Source organism: Rhinolophus sinicus, chromosome 1, assembly GCF_057876585.1.
Source record: "Rhinolophus sinicus isolate RSI-liver-muscle chromosome 1, RSI-T2T, whole genome shotgun sequence".
In the NCBI taxonomy this organism is placed as follows: Eukaryota; Metazoa; Chordata; class Mammalia; order Chiroptera; family Rhinolophidae; genus Rhinolophus; species Rhinolophus sinicus.
Genome location: NC_142501.1, coordinates 54,199,617 through 54,216,569, shown reverse-complemented (window position 1 = coordinate 54,216,569; position 16,953 = coordinate 54,199,617). Strand labels below are relative to the sequence as shown.

Genomic DNA, 16,953 nt, shown 5'->3' with positions numbered 1-16,953 from the left:
GGAGTGAGGGGAGGGTTCCCAGGCTCCCCACAAGCCTGGCTGACATCCCAGTGTGTGTCACGACAGCCAACCCTGCTGGCTTTTCTGGAGGAGGCCCCTGACTCCAGGGTGGGGGGCAGACACATGCACACACAGCGAGCAGGGTGGCCAGCCCTGGCGATGGGGCGTGGGCCAGGAGTAGGCCGAGGTTGGGGCGCAGAGCCGTGCAGCAGCTCATCTGAGAAGGCTGTCTGGCATAAAAGTGTATATTTTCGTTTCAGGTGCCGCCAGAAGAGTATCCTAGAGTCACAGGGGAGGCCATGAGGTTCCAAGGACACGTCTGCTGGCCTCCTCCGCAGAGCTGTCCCCTTGGCATTTCCTCAACCTGCTGCTCAGCACAGTAACAAAAGCTGCTGTTTACTGGGCGCGGAGCCAGGCAGTGCTCAATGCCTTGCATACCTCTCAGTGTTTAGGCCGTACAACAACCCTGGCAAGTACTGATTACATATCCTCAGCATTTGATGTTACAAGTGAGGAGACGGAGGCTGGGAGAGGTCTCTGGTGGCAGAGAAGAGAAGAGGCAGGACCAGGATTCAAACCCAGGTCTGTGGTCTGGAGCAGGGCAGCCTCACTGTGTCCTGTGTTCTGCAAAGCCAGGGGCCTTGTCCTGGGTTCCTTGGCCTCTGTGGCCCTGGACTCAGTTAGGCAGCCTCAGGAGCTGGGCTGGGGGTGGGGAAGGGCTGAGCTGTTAGGAGAGGCTGTGTTTGGGCAAACAGGCAGAGCAGCCCACATAGGTCTCTTTCTCCTCGGGTAGACGGCAAGGCCATCCAGAGCTGTTAAAGGATTAGAGAGAGATGGCTGGGCCTCAGAAGAATGGCGGAACTTCAGGCCTAGGACTCTAGCTGCCCTGGACATGGCTGGAGATGGAGGGGTGGGTGTTCTCCAAGGTGGAGAGGCTCCCTTTGCTGGAAAATGTCCGACCTGGGGTCCAGGTGTTACTGCCGGGACAGCCTCCTGGCCACGGCCCAACCCATGCCAGGTGGGAGGTAGAGAGCCAACAGAAGGCTAGTACTTTGGCCCTGAAGACACTGGTCACCCCTGCTCCCCTGGAAACTCAAGCTTGTTGGAAGTAGGAGGGAGAGGCTCAGAGAATCGGGGAACCCGGGCTGCGGGCAGAGGCCATGGGCTGCTCCAGAGTCCTACAGACTTGAACTCCAAGGGCCACTTAGCCACTGACCAGATGGTGGCCTTAAGCAAGTCGCTTCACTTTCATAGCCTCAGTTTCCTCAACTATAAAATAGGAAAGTTGTGAGGATTAAATAGGATAATGATTTTAACCAGGCCAGGCCCATTGCAGAGAGCTGCATGATCTCAGTTAATTTTCACAGCAGCCCTATGGTGACATGTTATTACCTCCATTCTACATAGGAGAGCCTCGAGGCTCAGAAAGGTGAAACAACTTGCCCAAGGTGACAGGCCAACTCCTAGGACGAAGTGTGTGACCCCAAAACTGTTCCAAGCCTGTAGATGTAGTTTCATTCCCTGTCTGCAATGCCCAATATCAGCGCTGGCTTTGTTTGCTTTGATTTCAGCCGTGGATGAGGAGACGAGAACTGTAGCTCCACCGTGGAGGCCGTGAAGGGGCTCAGTCAAACTCAGTTCTCCAACCTCAGCGCTTGGGAGACACTTTACAGTTTACAGAGCGTTTTTATCCAATTATCTAATGGACTGTTCAATAGTCCCATTTCCCCCATTTAACAGATGAGAGAATGGAGGCAAGAGAAACTTAAATGCCTTATTAGGGAATCACACAGGTGAGAAATGGCAACGTTAGCCTTGAACCCATTCCAGTTCACCATAGTTGCCTTCAGAACCGTGTGGAAGAAACCACACACTATCTATCCCTAATAGTTGTTTTCACTTCAGTGTGTGTGTGTGTGTGTGTGTGTGTGTGTGTGTGTGCACGTGTTTCCCCTATTCAAAGAGCAGATTTATTTTTTAATTTTTAAAGTTTGGTAATATATGATTAAAACGTTAAAACATTCTGTACAGAAGAATTCCTGATAATTTATGCAGACAGTCCACTCCAAGGAGATGGAGCATAACTCACCGTTCCTTTACTGTGGGCTTCATGCAATTACTTCCTTCCAAAGAGCACAGTATAGAAAGGAGGGGAACAGGTTACTTGACAGCGGAGAAACCTGACAAACACAACTTCAGTCAGGGATCAAGGCTGATTCCACCAGGATAAGTCATATTCACAGTATGTACCCTTGATATGACGTCATGAGGACAGCACGTTACCGCTGTGGTCTTTCTCCTGAAAACCCCTAACCCCAGTCTAATCATGAGAAAAACATCAGAAAAATCCCAATTGAGGGACATTCTACAAAATACTTGACCAGCGCTTCTCAGAACTGTCAAGGTCATCAGAAACAAGAAAAGTCTGAGTAACTGTCATAGTCAAGAGGAATCTACAGAGACACGGCGACTAAGTGTAATGTGGCGTCCTGGATAGAATTCTGGACAGAAAAAGAACACTAAGCAAAAACTAAGAAAATCTGAATAGTATGGACTTTATTGATAATAATGTATTAATATTGGTTCATTAATTATACTAATGCTAGTAACAGAGGAAACTGGATGTTGGGTATATGGGAGCTCTCTGTACTATTTTCACAACTTTTCTATCAATCGAAATCTGTTCTAAATAATAGTTTGTTTGTGTTTGTTTAAAGTCAAAATTTTTCAAAAAGATGGTCATTGAAAAGTCTCCCGCTGATCACCTGTTCAGTCTTCTGGAGAAATCCCGCCATGGGTCTTTCCAGGGAGGTTCCAATGAGGCAGGAGGGGTTAGTATTAACAGTCTGGCCTCCACAACTAGATGGCTGGCTCTCAAGCTTGATCTCTGCCAGTTTCTAGCTGTGTGACCCTGGGCAATTCCTTACCTTCTCTGGGGCTGTCCTCAAAAATAAACTTCTTATAGGATTATTGGGAGTGTTAAATGTATTAATGTACACAGTAAGCACCTTATAAGTGGTTGGTTTTACTATTACAAATATAGAAGCAAATATATTTATGCAACAAACGTGTGAAGAAAAAATATCCAAAACTGGTAAATAAGACACACAAAAATTACGAAGTGCCCTTTCAGAGATATTTTGGTGGCTAATAACCCCACCTATGGGTCATCTCGGGGAAATCACTTTGTTTGACATACTATTTACTATTGATTGGGGCCCACTCTGTAAAGTTAATAGGTTAACCTGTAGATTGATAAATAGCAAATTATTTTTGTCTGGTAGAGGGAAAAAACAGTTATGGTTTTATTACCAGGCAGGACTTAACTTTCTGTACCAACTTTGCAATCTTACTCCAGCATTCTTTTTTCCACTGACTGTCAATAATGGTTTTCATTTCCTCCTTTGCTCCATCCTGCTGGTTCACTCATTAAGTAGTTAAATAAATCTTGGTACTCACTCTATATTTGTACTAGTCAAGTTCACCTTTGTGTAAATTTTACTTCGACAAATAGTAACATGCCATACACACCGCTCCACCCCTTGCTTATTTTCACTTAATACATCTTGAAGATAGTTTTATATCAGAACATAAAGAGCTCCCTTATCCTGTTTACCACTGTATAGAATATATCATATGGGTGTACAATAATTACACCCATAATTTAGCTAGTCCCCTATTGATGGACACTTAAGTTGTTTCCACTCTTCCACTGTTGCAAACAATGCTGCATGAATAACCTCATACATAGGTTGACAGGTGGATGGAAAGGCAGAAGGGGTTCTACAGGGCAGAGGAGCCTATGGGAGGGGCCTGAGTCCCTGATCCCAGCCTGGCCTAGTCCATCTTCCCCTGGCTCTGTGCCCACCTGGCTTCCTCCTCCTGCCTCCTCCTCTGCATTCTGAGCTCCTGGTATCTGCAGACAGGAAGGGTCAGACGGCGACGCTCTGCAGGCCCGGGCTCTGGCTTGCACTGGCTGGGAGGTGAGGGTGCCTTGCAGAGGAGCACCTTGGGGACTTGGGGACTGGTACTGTCCCTGGGCTGTAGCCACTGAGGGCACATGCTCAGCACATCCTGAGGACTCTGGTAATGGATGAGGACCCGGGGGCCAGGGAAGATCTGGGGCGTGGCTGGGGTACTGGAGGCGGGGGAGGAGCAGTGCCTAGCAGCTCTGGCACAGACTTGCTTTGGGTGCCCAGTGCAGGCGGGCAGTCAGGGCACAGGGTGTGGCAGGCAGTGGTGAGGAAGGGACTGGCCAGGCTGGTCGTGATGGTCACAAGGTGGTCCAGGACACCCCCTCCTGAGGAGAGTGGGCAGAGGGGAGGCTCAAGGCGGCCTGTAGTCTCTCTAGGAGAGACGGGGAAGCCTGGGCCTGGGCCTGGGCCTGGGCCACGAGCCCGGGCAAGGCTGGCCACGCCGGTTGGTAACGCTGGCTGAGCTGCTGTACCTGGGGCCGCCGCAGCAGCTGCTGGATCCTTTGCACAGTGTTGAAGCTATTGGTCAGCACTGCCCACTCCAGGGCCGTCTGGCCCCGAACAGGATCCACTGCGGTCAGGTCAGCACCTGGAGCAGGCACAGAGGTGATGGGGGTGGGACAGGGATTGGCGATTTGCCGAAGGGCAAATTCTTCAGCAGATTCTTTAGCAGTAGGATTTCTGTGGTTAAATTCAAAAACAGGGTCCCGTCCCATTGCAGCCCTTAGTGGTTACAGCACAGGGACAGGACCAGCCCTGGATCCCAACCTCCCATTTGAGATGGGGGAAGAAACCTAAGCACAGAGAGGGGAAAAGACTTCAGAGAAACTGGGGCGTTTCCAAACCTGGAGCAGAATGGGAACCCCCTGAACCAAGGAACTGACCAGAGGGGTGGTGTGCAGGTTGCCCCACAAGAAAGGGGAGGCCCAAGCTGCACCCTTTGGGGCAGGTGGATGCGGGAGGTCCTACTGGTTCCCATTCCGTCTCTTCACAACCACACCCCTCTAATCCTGGGTGGAGGGAGTACTAGTCACTCTGAGACAAAGGTGGGGGTGCAGAACTCCCTCCCTTCTCACCCCAAACCCAATCTGATGGATAAGGAAAAGCTGGAGGGTGGTGTCCCCCAAAGTGACCAACAGAGAACAGCCCCACCGCAGGGAATAACGAGGGCCTGCGAGTGCACAGGCAGTGGACTTCACCCCAGAACAACTCCACACACATCTCAACTACACATCACTGTGATCCTGGACCCCTGGCTTGTCAGAACTGGAAGTCATCCCACAGAAGTCCAACACCCTCATTATACTTGTTGAGGCCCAGAGAGGGAAGCTACCTGCCCAGGGTCACTCAGCTAGTGGCAGAGCCAGGATGAGAATGTGAAAGTCAGCTTCCAGATAGCAGCCTTCTTTAGTGTAGGTTCTCCAGCTGGTCTAGGTTATCCTCCCAAATTTTCTTGTCTGGAACCACCATTAGCAATGTAAATAGAGGACTTTGTTGATTGTGAGAAGCCCAAGCACACTCCCCTCCTCCAGGGAGTCATCCTAGATTGATCCCCCATTTCCACCTCTCTCCTCTCTGCAACTGTGACATCTGACTTAGTGTCTGTTGGGGGAGGGACTGGATGCCATGAATCCCGGTCCAGGCCCTATGCACCTGCCATGAGGAGGGCAGCCACGCATTCAGAACGGTCCCGCATGGCAGCCTTCATCAGCACCGTTAGCCCCCGCGGGTCCCGGCGCTCCAGGTCCAGGCCCGCGTAGTAGCTGAGCAGGAGACTCACCAGAGGCACATGGCCTGCAGAGCACCAAAGGCAGATCTCAGCTCCCCTTGAAAGGAGTGATGAAGCCCCAAACCCACCCTCCACCCAACTCAGTGGAGTCTGGGGTGGGAGAACATCATGCAGAAAGTGTGGGGTTGTGGCCCAGCTGGGTGGGAGGGGATTGGGAGAGGGTGGGGTCAGCAGCCTCACACCTGCTTGGGCAGCCAGCATGAGGGCCGTGTCCCCTTCTTTATCCTGCTGGTTCACATCCAGGAAAGGACAGCAGCTGAGCAGGGCCACAACCTCCTGAAGCCATGGTAGCAGGCGACCATGAGGGCTGTCTGGGGGAGGGGCAGCTCAGCGCATGTACTCTCCTCCAGAAGCTCCTCTAAACATACGTCTGTCCCAGAGATGTCTCAGCCCCTGTGAAGACCCACTCTCACCCACTACCTTCCTTCTGAGGACCCAGCCAGTAGGTGTGGGGCCTGAAACTCTCACGATGAGTGCGGGTGGTGGGGACACAGACCTGCCTCAGCGGCCCTAGGAAGCACCCCAGGTAGCTCACCCTCCCATTGCCATCCACCTGGGTGGCCTCCTCTGGGGAGACCCCATGATCCAGCATGGCTTGGAGCTGGGCAGAGTCATTGCGGACACAAGCCCAGTACAGGGCCCCCAGCCTGTAGCCTGGGGCAGGAGTCTCATTGCTGGGGCAGGACAGTGCCTCACACATGTCCAGCCCTCCCCGTCTGCAGTGGCAGCTCTTCTCTTCAAGCCTGGGGGCAAGAAGGCGAGTCCCCCCTCCTCATGCAGTTGACATCTATAATACAGAATGTAGGGAAGCAGTCTCCCTGAGTCACGGGGAGGGTCCTAGCTTCTGCAAATAACCTGATCTTTGCCCAGGAGAGAACCTTTTTCCACTGCAGTGTCCAGCCCCATCTACCTTTGAGGGAGGACAAGTGAAGGCAGGGAGGGCAAGTGGCAGTAGCCCCAAAAGGAAGAAGTGGTTCACTGTAACTGAGGAGCCCAGTAAAATTCAAGGGGGATGGTCTTCTCTTTCCCATGGGACCTTACCTGGGGTTTGGAGGCTCCCTAGGAGGCAGTTATTCCTGGGGCCCACAGTATTCCCCAGACTCCTGGGAACACATTCACCGGGTCTCAGGAGCACTGGAGGTGGACTGTCTCTCCCCAGGAAGGAACGCAGGTGACAGATGGCTAGACTTAAGGAAAGAGCTGCTGCAAACACTCCATCTCTGAGCTGGATCAAGCTGGGTTAGTAAGGATGGGGCCGGGAGGGCGGGTGCTCTTCTCTCCAGCTGACAAAGACCTGTCCCAAGGTCCTGTCTGGAGTGTGTGGGGCCTGAGTCACGGTGACTCCTCGCCCTCAGAGGTGGCTCTGGGAATAAGATCCTCCTCTCCTCCAAAGCGCTCACCTTCCACCTTCAGGGGACACTAGCTGCACCAGAAACAGACCCTTTGAAGATGGAAGGGCCATGAAGTCTCCGAACCCAGCCTAGAAAGCCTGAAGTCCCTTCCCCTTTGGCAGAGCAGGACTTGGTGAGGTCATGGTGATGCAACAGGGTGCCAGTGAGGACATCTCACTAAATAGGGGCTGTGTGTGTGTGTGTGTGTTGGGGGGTGGTGTTCAGGGGTTACCTGAATCTATTTTTTGAGGTTCTGGGGAAATTAAAACATAAAGAATTGCATAATTGGGAGTACAGAAATTATGATATATTAAGTTTAATGGACTAGTATTGGTGTGGTAAATGAAATATGAAATTTTTAAATAGTATTAATATTAAAATACATTAATTATTCAAATTAAGTTATTTGTAATTATGTGTTAATTTAATAATAAATTATTATATTAAATTATTCTTTAAATTAATATTAGTATTAAATTTAATAGATTGGTTTTGGACCAAAGATGTAGAAAAGTGAGTCAATCATATTACTCTGTTTATACCACCCTCAGCATCAGACTGTACAAGATCTCGCTCTTGCTTTATTTTGCTTTATTTAATGTCTTTTATGCTTGGTAATGTACATTTCATTGAAAAAGGTAGTATTTATTTGTGTATGTTTTAACTGACACCTTAGAACTGTGTTACTTTTTTTTCACTCAGTGCTATGTTTTTGAGACCTATTGTTGTTTTCTGTGCAGTGCATCAGTTAGGAGTACTTTTGGTTATGTTACCCAAAGTTGCCCTCAGTGGTGTGATGGCTGCCATAGACTGGCCGCTCCGCGTTATTCCAAAACTCCTTTCAGTGTTTCTTCTGAACTGCTGAGTGGGAAAGCTGAAACAACCCTTCCCAGATTGCCTTGAGCTAGGAATTTATGATTTAGGCTCTGTTCTTGTGCAAGACATAAATTTGGAACAGAGATAAATAACATGGGACATCCGTTTTGCCGTCACAGATCACAACAGATATAGTGGGGCTCTGGTGAGCAGCTTCCTGATTCATCAGCTTCCTGTAGTGGTAACTGTTGTTTTCCTGCCCACAGGCAGAGGTCATGTACGTCTCTAAGCTGGCAGTTGTTCCTGAACCTGGAGCCTGCCTCTCCATCCCTTTATGTTTAAACTAGCCAGATTTATTTCTGTGGTCTGCAGTTGAACCCTAACTGACACAAGTGACTTATACAAATAGAGGTTTATTCTTCACACAAGAGAAAAAGTTCAGGGATAATAAGCTGCTGGTGTTGACGTAACATGATGACGTCAGGGCCTTCTCTGGGACGCTCTTGACTTTTCTGTATGGTCACAAGATGGCGGCTGTACCTCAAGCCATTACAGTCAAGTGTAGTGAATGCACTGTATGGAATTCTGTTCAGCACTTGGAAGACATCTACTAGATTATGTGTTAGACATTGCTGATTATCTATGCAATCCCTATCTATAATCCCCCTTCTTTTTAGTCACCGTTTAATTAAGTGTGACCCTGTAACATAATTTTGGTCAATGAAATGCAAGCAGCAGTCTGATCAGTGGGGCTCCTAGAAAAACTTTGCTGTCTTGATAAAAGATGAGGGGTGTGCCTTTTTACTTCTTTCTTTCTTCCCTGTTCTTCCTGCTACATAGAATTTCATAGTGTGCATCCATCACATTTTACTTATCTACCTTCCAGTGTTGGATACTTGGGTTACCTCCATCCAGCTTCCTGCCACTGCAGCAAATAATGCTGCAAATAATGCTGCAGTGAACATCTCTGTGTATATCCAGCTGTGGGCCTGTGAGAGAGTATCGCTGAGACAGGTGGGTCATACAGCACATACATGTTATTGACCAGGTACTGTCAGATTGCTCTCTATTTTGCACTGTACCCACCAGCAATGCATAAAATTCTCCCAGCATCCTTGTCAACACTTGTAATTATTCAGCCTTCTAATTTTTGTCAGTCTGATGGTATAGAACTATAAAGTGGTACTGCTATTTTACATTGGATTTTTATGGTTATCCACAAGGCGGGCATCTCTCCACATACCTGATAACCATTCTTGTCTCTCCTCCTGTGAATCGCCTGTTCATAGCCTCGGTCCAATGTTCTATTGAGTTTTCCTGTTTTGTTTTTATTGATTTTTCAGGAATTCCTCTTAATATTCTAGATCATAAATCCATTGTCAGATGAATTTTAGATGGAGCAACTATACTCTACACCTTTCTGTTAGCTTTACCTGTGGTGAACATCATTGAAATTACGAATCATTCACTAATTCTCTCTTCAGTTGATCTAATCTGCTGCTAAATCTGTCCATTTAATTATTTTTAAGTTCCATGATGTCAAACTTTGTGAAACGAACTGACATTGTTATGTCAGGCTAAATAATGGTTTCCACAGACAGGGTCTTGTCCTCATCCTCAGGACCTGTAAATATGGTACATTATGTGGCAAAAGGGACTTTACAGAAAAATTTAGGATTTATAGATGGGAGATGATCCTGGATTATCTGGGTGGGCTGGATATTGCTGATGGTCTTTTTTCCTTTTGTATTTAATGGGTTTTTGTTTGTTTATTTTTTATTGACCTATTTATTTTCCCTGTAATTTTTTTTTTTCCAAGTGAAGTTGTTGTCCTTTCAATCTTAGTTGTGGAGGGTGCCGTTCAGTTTCAAGTTGTTGTCCTTTCAGTCTTAGTTGTGGAGGGCACAGCTCAGCTCCAGGTCCAGTTGCCGTTTCTAGTTGCAGGGGGCGCAGCCCACCATCCCTTGTAGGGGTCGAACCGACAACCTTGTGGTTGAGAGGACGCGTTCCAATCAACTGAGCCATCCGGGAGCTCAGCGGCAGCTCAGCTCAAGGTGCCGTGTTCAATCTTAGTTGCAGGGTGCGCTGCCCACCATCCCTTGCAGGACTCGAGGAATTGAACTGGCAACGTTGTGGCTGAGAGCCCACTGGCCCATGTGGGAATCGAACCGACAGCCTTTGGAGTTAGGAGCACGGAGCTCCAACCACCTGAGCCATCGGGCCGGTCCTTCCTGTAAATTTTTGTTGGAAATTTCTTGAGGCTAAGGATGAAGGTATCTTCTTACAGAGAACATGACTTTGCTTCTGCCAGGCACTTAGAGGTAGCACCAATCCTAAACCACTTTAAACTAAATTCCTGACTTGGAGCATTCTGGATCACCCAAGATAATGTAAATTTGGGCCACAGATCAGATCAAGGATCAACTAGTGGTTACAGTTCAGGGATAGAACATTATCATCAGTTTAACCCTGAAGCAGCTTTCCTTCAAGTCTCCTGGAGGTGACCGTGGGGGTGGATTTATGTCGTATTCAATCTTACATTAAAGGCATACCCTTTATTTTTAAAGAAATCCCCTATGAAATTCCTCACCTTGGTTCTGTCAAAGATAAAGACTGTGGAAATTGAAGCGCAGGTTTGCCTAATTCAATAAATGTCCTCAAGTTAAAACCGATTCCTTGTTCTGTTTTTCTGAGTTCCTGCCTTCCCTTAGACTGTAACCTAATAAATTCTTGCTATCTAGCCAGCTCTTCTATGCTTTTAAAATAATTTGCATTTGTATTTCAACTAACACTTTTACTGTTTTACTCGGAAAGATTAGTCCAGAGTCCAGCCAATCATATTATTAGAAATACAATTTCCTCTAATCCTAATGAAATTAAAAACAATCTAACAGGAAAATGGGCAAAAGACATAGCAGTTAATTCACAGAAGAAATACAATTGGCCAATAAATATATGAAAAGATGCTTAATATTACAAGTAAGCAGGAAAAGGCAAATTAAAACAATAATGAAATATTACTTTTGGCCTATCAGCTTCACAAAAATTAAACAATAATATTAAGTGCTTACACTGTTGGGGGAATTAAATTAGTGAAGTATTTTTGGAAAGTATTTTGACAGTATCTATCAAAATAACTAATTTATATACACATTAACACAGAAATTCTGCATTTAGAAATCTTTCCCCAAATAGTACTTGCATATGTGAGCAAAGATAGACTGTATATACTTTGCAGCATTGCCTGCAATAGTAAGAAAACATTTAGAAAGAACTTAAGTGTTCATCGATCGAGGAAGGGCTTGAGCAAGTATGTGCATGCAGAATATCCCCCCATTAGAAAATAATTAGATTCATATGCACTGCTCTGAAAATATCAGAGATACGTTATTGAGAAAAAAAGCCCAATATAATATAAATATATATGGTGAGTGTGTGTGTGTGTGTGAGTGATTGACTGCTTAGATGTATATAATGCATAGAAAGGACTGGAACAGTAGTTCTCAACATTGGCAGCACAGTGTAATTGCTTAGGGACTTTTTAAGAACAGTGATACCTGGAACCCACCCCAGACATCCTGAGGTAATTGGTCTGGGGCCAACTTGGGCAATGAGATTTTTAAAATCTCCCCACGTAATTCTAATCTGTAGCCAAAGTTAAGGACTATGGTAAAGAATGGTGCTCATTAAAACGTTGGCAGTGGTTAACGTAACAAAGGAGAATAGGAGTCAGGTGAAAGGGACCTTCACATTTTGCTTTTTAAACTTCTAGAACGTTTGAATCTTCCAAGATAATTGCTACTTGATAACAAAATTTAAAAAAACAAAAGAATCAGAAAGATTTTCCCCACTGTTTCTTCTTCTTCCCCAACGTCTCCTATACATAGCGCATCACTCCTCCGTGCTAGCTCTGTACTTCATTTACCCATTCAATCAATAACTATTCATTGAAACCTACCTTGTGTCAGGCCTATATTTTGGCGCTGTGCGTTTCACACTGGTTATCATTAATTTTGTTCTTGGCTGTTTCCCTCAGTTTGGTCATCTTTGGCTCGTGCATCTAGCACAGTTTCAACCACTCAGGAAATTTGAGTTCCCTGAAAGTCTCTCCTCTAGCCTGAGAGCACCCCACCCCCCTTCAGGGAGCGATAGGAGATTTAACCTGTGCTGAGAGACCCTAAAGACATATAACCAGATAAAAGAGGATTTCACATTTTGCTTTTCAAATTCTCTGTCCCCAAACCTAGAGAAGCTACCTCTGGTCCAGTACAGACGAGCCCTGGCGTCTGCAACCGTCCTGTTTCTGCAAGGCCACTCTCAGCCAGCAGGTGGCAGCCCTGGGCAGGAATGGGAGAGCATTCCCACCAGACAGCGTTGAGGCTACCGCAGAGGGTTCTGAGGTCAGATGCAGGGGTAGGGTCTTGGCAGGGCAGGTAAACAAGAGGAGGGTAGTGGGGTCCCGTTTTTGGCTCAAAGCACGAAGTGCAGGGGAGTTATTTCTGTATATCAGCTTTAGCCATCCTGGCTGGTTACCCAGGTTTGTGACGTTTCTTTTACCATCCACCTGCAGAGATGCCCCGTTCCGAGGTGGCCTGTACAGGCCTCCATCCTCAGGAGGACTCTCTGCTAGTTCCTTCCCATCCCCTGCCGAGTTCCCCAGACCAAGCCTTGACCTTCCCTGTGTATGTCTTTGCTGATAGAGATGACTGTATTGGGGGGAGGGGGCGGGGAAGAGTGGAGGCTGCTGGTTAATGAGTAAAATAATGGATAACATCCTGGGTGATACAGAGACACTTCAGTCGGTGCCTTCTGGAGTCTCAGTGTGGTACCTTAAGGATTAACAATAAAGGAATTTATAAGTTATCCTTTTTGATCTCTTAGCTGCTGGGGTCTGATGGTTCACCAGAATGCTCCTTTCTTGCCACTCCAATTTTTCTTCAACCTTGCTCTCTTCCCTGCCTTCTATCTGTCCATCTTCTTTCTGTCTGTCTCACTTTGCCTTTTCTCTATCTTCAACATTTGATCTTTCTCATCTCACTGTCTGGATCTTTCCATCTTTTTATCCCTCTAACTCAATCTCTGCAGCCCTGATAACAGGCATTGTCTGGAACACCAGCTTGATTCTCTCTCTCTTGCTCTCTGACTGTCATGCCGTATCTCCAGCCATCTAAAAATCCTTTGGGCTGGGGTTTGCAGGAGTCTCGACTTGTGGAATTCAACCAGAAGAGAGGGGGGAGGTTTGGGGAGAGCGTAGTGGCAAATCCACAGAGAAAGAATTCAGCAAAAAAAAATTTTAAAGCAAATTCTTGAGTCTGGTTTGGAGCACTGACCAGTCCTTTAGGGAACCAAATAAAGTGTCCTCTCACCCTCTCCCTTTCTTCCAGAATCTTTTCCAGCACAAGTCCCTTTACTCCCACTATATAGGCCTGGTGGCAGGTACAGCTGGGACCAACAGTCAGTGAGGAATCGGCCCAACCCAGCTTAAAGACTAGACATGGATGGGACCCAGAAGGGTGGGGTGAAGAATGGAGGAGGTGGCCTCTGACCTCCGCTCTGGCCCCTTCTGGGGGTCCTGTGTGACCTGTCATAGGTCATGCCCCCTCCTCCCCAACCATGATCTACATCACAAAACCCACAGCTCATAATTCATTGCCAACTAGGGAAGTCTGGGATTGATTTAGGGCCCCCTCTGACCAGCTCACCGTCACTGGACTCTGGCCCTGGGGAGGGGGAAGGGATGAGGGTCATGGGTGAAGTTCAGACCGAGGGCCTCACCACCAGTGCATCACACCTGTTGCAGACCCTGCTGCACTCTTAGTGGATCTGCAGGGGGGGCCAGGCACAGGAGTTCAAAGTTCTCATTGACCAGCCCATTCTCTCTGGCTCAGCTTAGGGCCAGGAAGCGGGAACAGGTCCATGGCCTAATAGGTGTTTCATTCAGGATTCAGGCACAAGGCATATTACAAAGCAAAGAGAAATTACCTACTGAGAGGGCTGTCAGGTAGGTCCTAAGGAACACCCTCCACCCATCACCACCAACCTGTTACACTGAGCTGCTCAGAGCCAGGTCTCCCCACCTAAGAGTCCACAGTCCAATTTCACCTGGTGCGTTTCATGCTGTTAGTTTCCATCCATCCACCATTCCCTTCTGGAGATATCATTAAAGAATTCCCCCTACTTGGAATGTTTCAAACTTTTTTGACCATGAGCCATGGTAAGTATATCTACCCAGGAACATAAGGATATATGTAACTAAAGGCAAAGTTTTACAAAACTTTATGATGCCCTGTGATGTTTTCTACTCTATTCTATTTTGTTGTAAGACAAAAAAAAAGTTTTAAAAATGATTTTTACAAACAATTAAGGGGCTGGCACTTGTAAGTAAAGTCTTCCATTTTTACACTTTCACAAGTTGTAAAGCCCATTTTACAAACACAAAAATCCACATGATGATCTTCATAAAAGCCAGTGAGAGTCTTTCTTTGACCCATTTTATAATAAGGAAACAGACTGTGAGAGCTTAATGACTTACTGAGATCACCCGGCTGGTGAGCGGCAGACATGGGACGCCACGCCAGGCCTGTGTGGTGCCGGTGTGCAGTCTCCTATGCCCTGTAGCTTCTCTGGCCCTCTCCTCCCAACCCTCCCAATTGGTATCGCTGTCTTGCCATCCCCTTCCACGGGGAAGATGGAGGGACAGAGCAGCTGAGTAATTCTGTTCTCCATGTCATCTGTTAACACTGCGCCATCTGCCAGTTCTACTCTCAGCCCTCACCCTCTCCCCGGAGGCTGGAGTGGAGGAGGAGGCTGTTTTTCTGGAGTCTGGATCTCCAGGCCCCCCTCACCAAGGAACGCAGAATACCCACAGAAAGCTCAATTCTCTGCCCAGAACCAACAGCAGCAGCAGGACAGGGGCATGTAAGGGAGCAGAGGGAGATGGGAGGAGGACTTGGTGAATTCAAGGGGGAGAACAATAGGAGGGACCCTCTCCCACTCTCGGGGGTCTTGTCTTCATGTCCCCCCCACCACCACTACGACCCCCCCACACACACCTCCACCTGGTGAGGCTCAGGAGCTACAAGGAGGATGAGAGGATCCCAGGGGCAGGAGACCTGCTAACGGCCCAGGGTGAGGGCAAAGGAAGTCCATCTTACAGGGAGCTGGGCAGATTGATGGGCCCTCGGGTGTGGCCGGCTGTTACTCAGCCTCTGACTTTTAATTCCCCAGTCTCCTCACCCACCCCGCCTCCTCCCCTAGAAGGCCTTTGTACAGGACAATGAGGAACCTATAAATTCCGGGGGACAGGGCTGTGGGGGAGGGGAGCACCAGTCACTCCAGGCCTGCACAGAAAGCAAGGGGTGGCGTCCATTGACCTGCCCCATCTCCTCTCATCCACGCGGGAGCCCAGAGAAAAAGGTGGGCCAAGCCTCACCACTGTCTCTTACAGGTGAAGAAACAGGTGCAGAGGCAGAGCGTGTCTCTAGTCCCTGCTTCATTCAGTCCATCTTTCACTCATGTATTTATTCTCCCCTCTCTTGTTCATCCCCTGGTCATTCCCTCACTTGGGCATTCACTCAACAAACACCCACTGAGTACTAACTACCTCTGTGCCAGGTCAAGTATAGAGGAGGCAGAGTGGTAGACCCTGGTCCATCCTGAGGGGGCACCCAGCCAAGGGCTGTGACTCGGGAGGGGCCAAAGCATAGCTCTAACCTCAGCTTTACAGGCTGACAACCTGCACCCTTTCCCTGGTCTCTGTCACCAGCAAGCCCTCTGCAGCTGATGGAGCACTTTCACGAGCAGGTTTGAATTTAATTCTGGTGATTGCTATGGGAGTTAGAGATTACATAAGCCTCCCTCGGCATTTTGCTAATGTGGCCCCAAGAGGGTAAGTGGTTGCCCAAGTTCACATCTCTGGTGGGTGGCAGAACACCAAGACCCAGGCCCTTGCCTCCACACCACAGCTGTACCATGAATGTTGTGGGGATCCAGAGCATGGGCTGTGGCCGGACCTTCCTCTTTTTCCTACTTGTTGCCCAAACTAGCCTTGTGACCCGCCCCCCACCGCCCCACAAACACACACACACACTCCTGCTGCCCCTTCTCGAGTGTTCCATCCTGTTCCATCTTCCTGCAGGAGTTACTAAATGCCCCAGGCTCACCCATAGAGGCACTCGCTTCACCCATCTGTCTGTTGCAAGATAATGATTAACGAATTCAATGCTTACGATGCACACGTGTGTTTCCTGAATGATCACACATTCTTGTGTGTATCCTGGTGAGTCTCTACTTGTAAACTGAGGATATTAGTATCTACTTTGTTATACAAATTAAATTAGTTAAGCCATGTAAAGCGCTTAGAATAATGCCTGGAACATAGCAAATGCTCAATAAACATTGGCTGCTAAAATTATTGTTATTGAAAACCGCCGGCCTGCCCATATTTATGAGGCATGGGAGTGAACACAGGTGAATCCAGGGGTTTGCAGCTGGCCCCTCACAGGGAGAAGACCCTTCAGAGTGCCCAGATAGACGAGGGTCCAGTTGGTTCCCCAGGGACTCCTACATGCCCTAAATGTATGACGTATGTTGAGCATTAACTCGGTTTGCGCCAGCCGTTGTGCTAGCAGCAAACAGGAGAGACGAAGTTCCCACACTCATGAAGCTGGTGTTCAGGTAAGTGAAACAGACCACAACCAAGTGAACAAAGATAATTACAGAAAGTGGTTAGTCCTGTGGAAGAAATAGACGAGGGTAAGTGGCACAGTAGATTGGGGAGCTCGGTATGGGGCTGCTTTAGTATTGTGGTCAGGGTTGGTGTGGAGGGGACATCCCTGTGAAGGACCTGGGCGGAGTGTTCCAGGAAAAGGGACCAGCAAAGCCAAGGCCAGAGGTGGGGAAAAGCCGGTCAAGTTCAAGGAATAGAAAGCAGCCAGTGTGAGCAGCATCTGAGCAGAGGGGAGAATGATCGAGGAGAGGTCAA

The 16,953-nt window shown here is 48.0% G+C and overlaps 1 protein-coding gene and 1 long non-coding RNA gene across 2 annotated transcripts in view; both read right to left on the bottom strand.

Moving 5' to 3' along the window:
• Positions 1-795: 795 nt before the first annotated feature.
• LOC148759066 (uncharacterized) overlaps positions 796-16,953 on the bottom strand; it is a 35,897-nt gene continuing 19,739 nt past the window's right edge. The window contains exons 2-3 of the long non-coding RNA XR_016021739.1: positions 2,090-2,180; positions 796-812 (exon numbers count right to left, since the gene is read on the bottom strand). This is a non-coding gene — a long non-coding RNA (uncharacterized LOC148759066). The remainder of the gene's footprint in view (positions 813-2,089; positions 2,181-16,953) is intronic.
• Positions 3,707-16,136, bottom strand: ANKRD33 (ankyrin repeat domain 33). Its single transcript, XM_088793554.1, is given in 13 exon segments — positions 3,707-4,112; positions 4,115-4,300; positions 4,303-4,563; positions 5,628-5,768; positions 5,946-6,038; positions 6,041-6,074; positions 6,299-6,529; positions 6,531-6,550; positions 6,805-6,850; positions 6,853-6,945; positions 13,673-13,690; positions 15,207-15,277; positions 16,133-16,136. Coding segments are annotated over 13 exon segments (1,473 nt in total). The 3' UTR covers positions 3,707-3,837.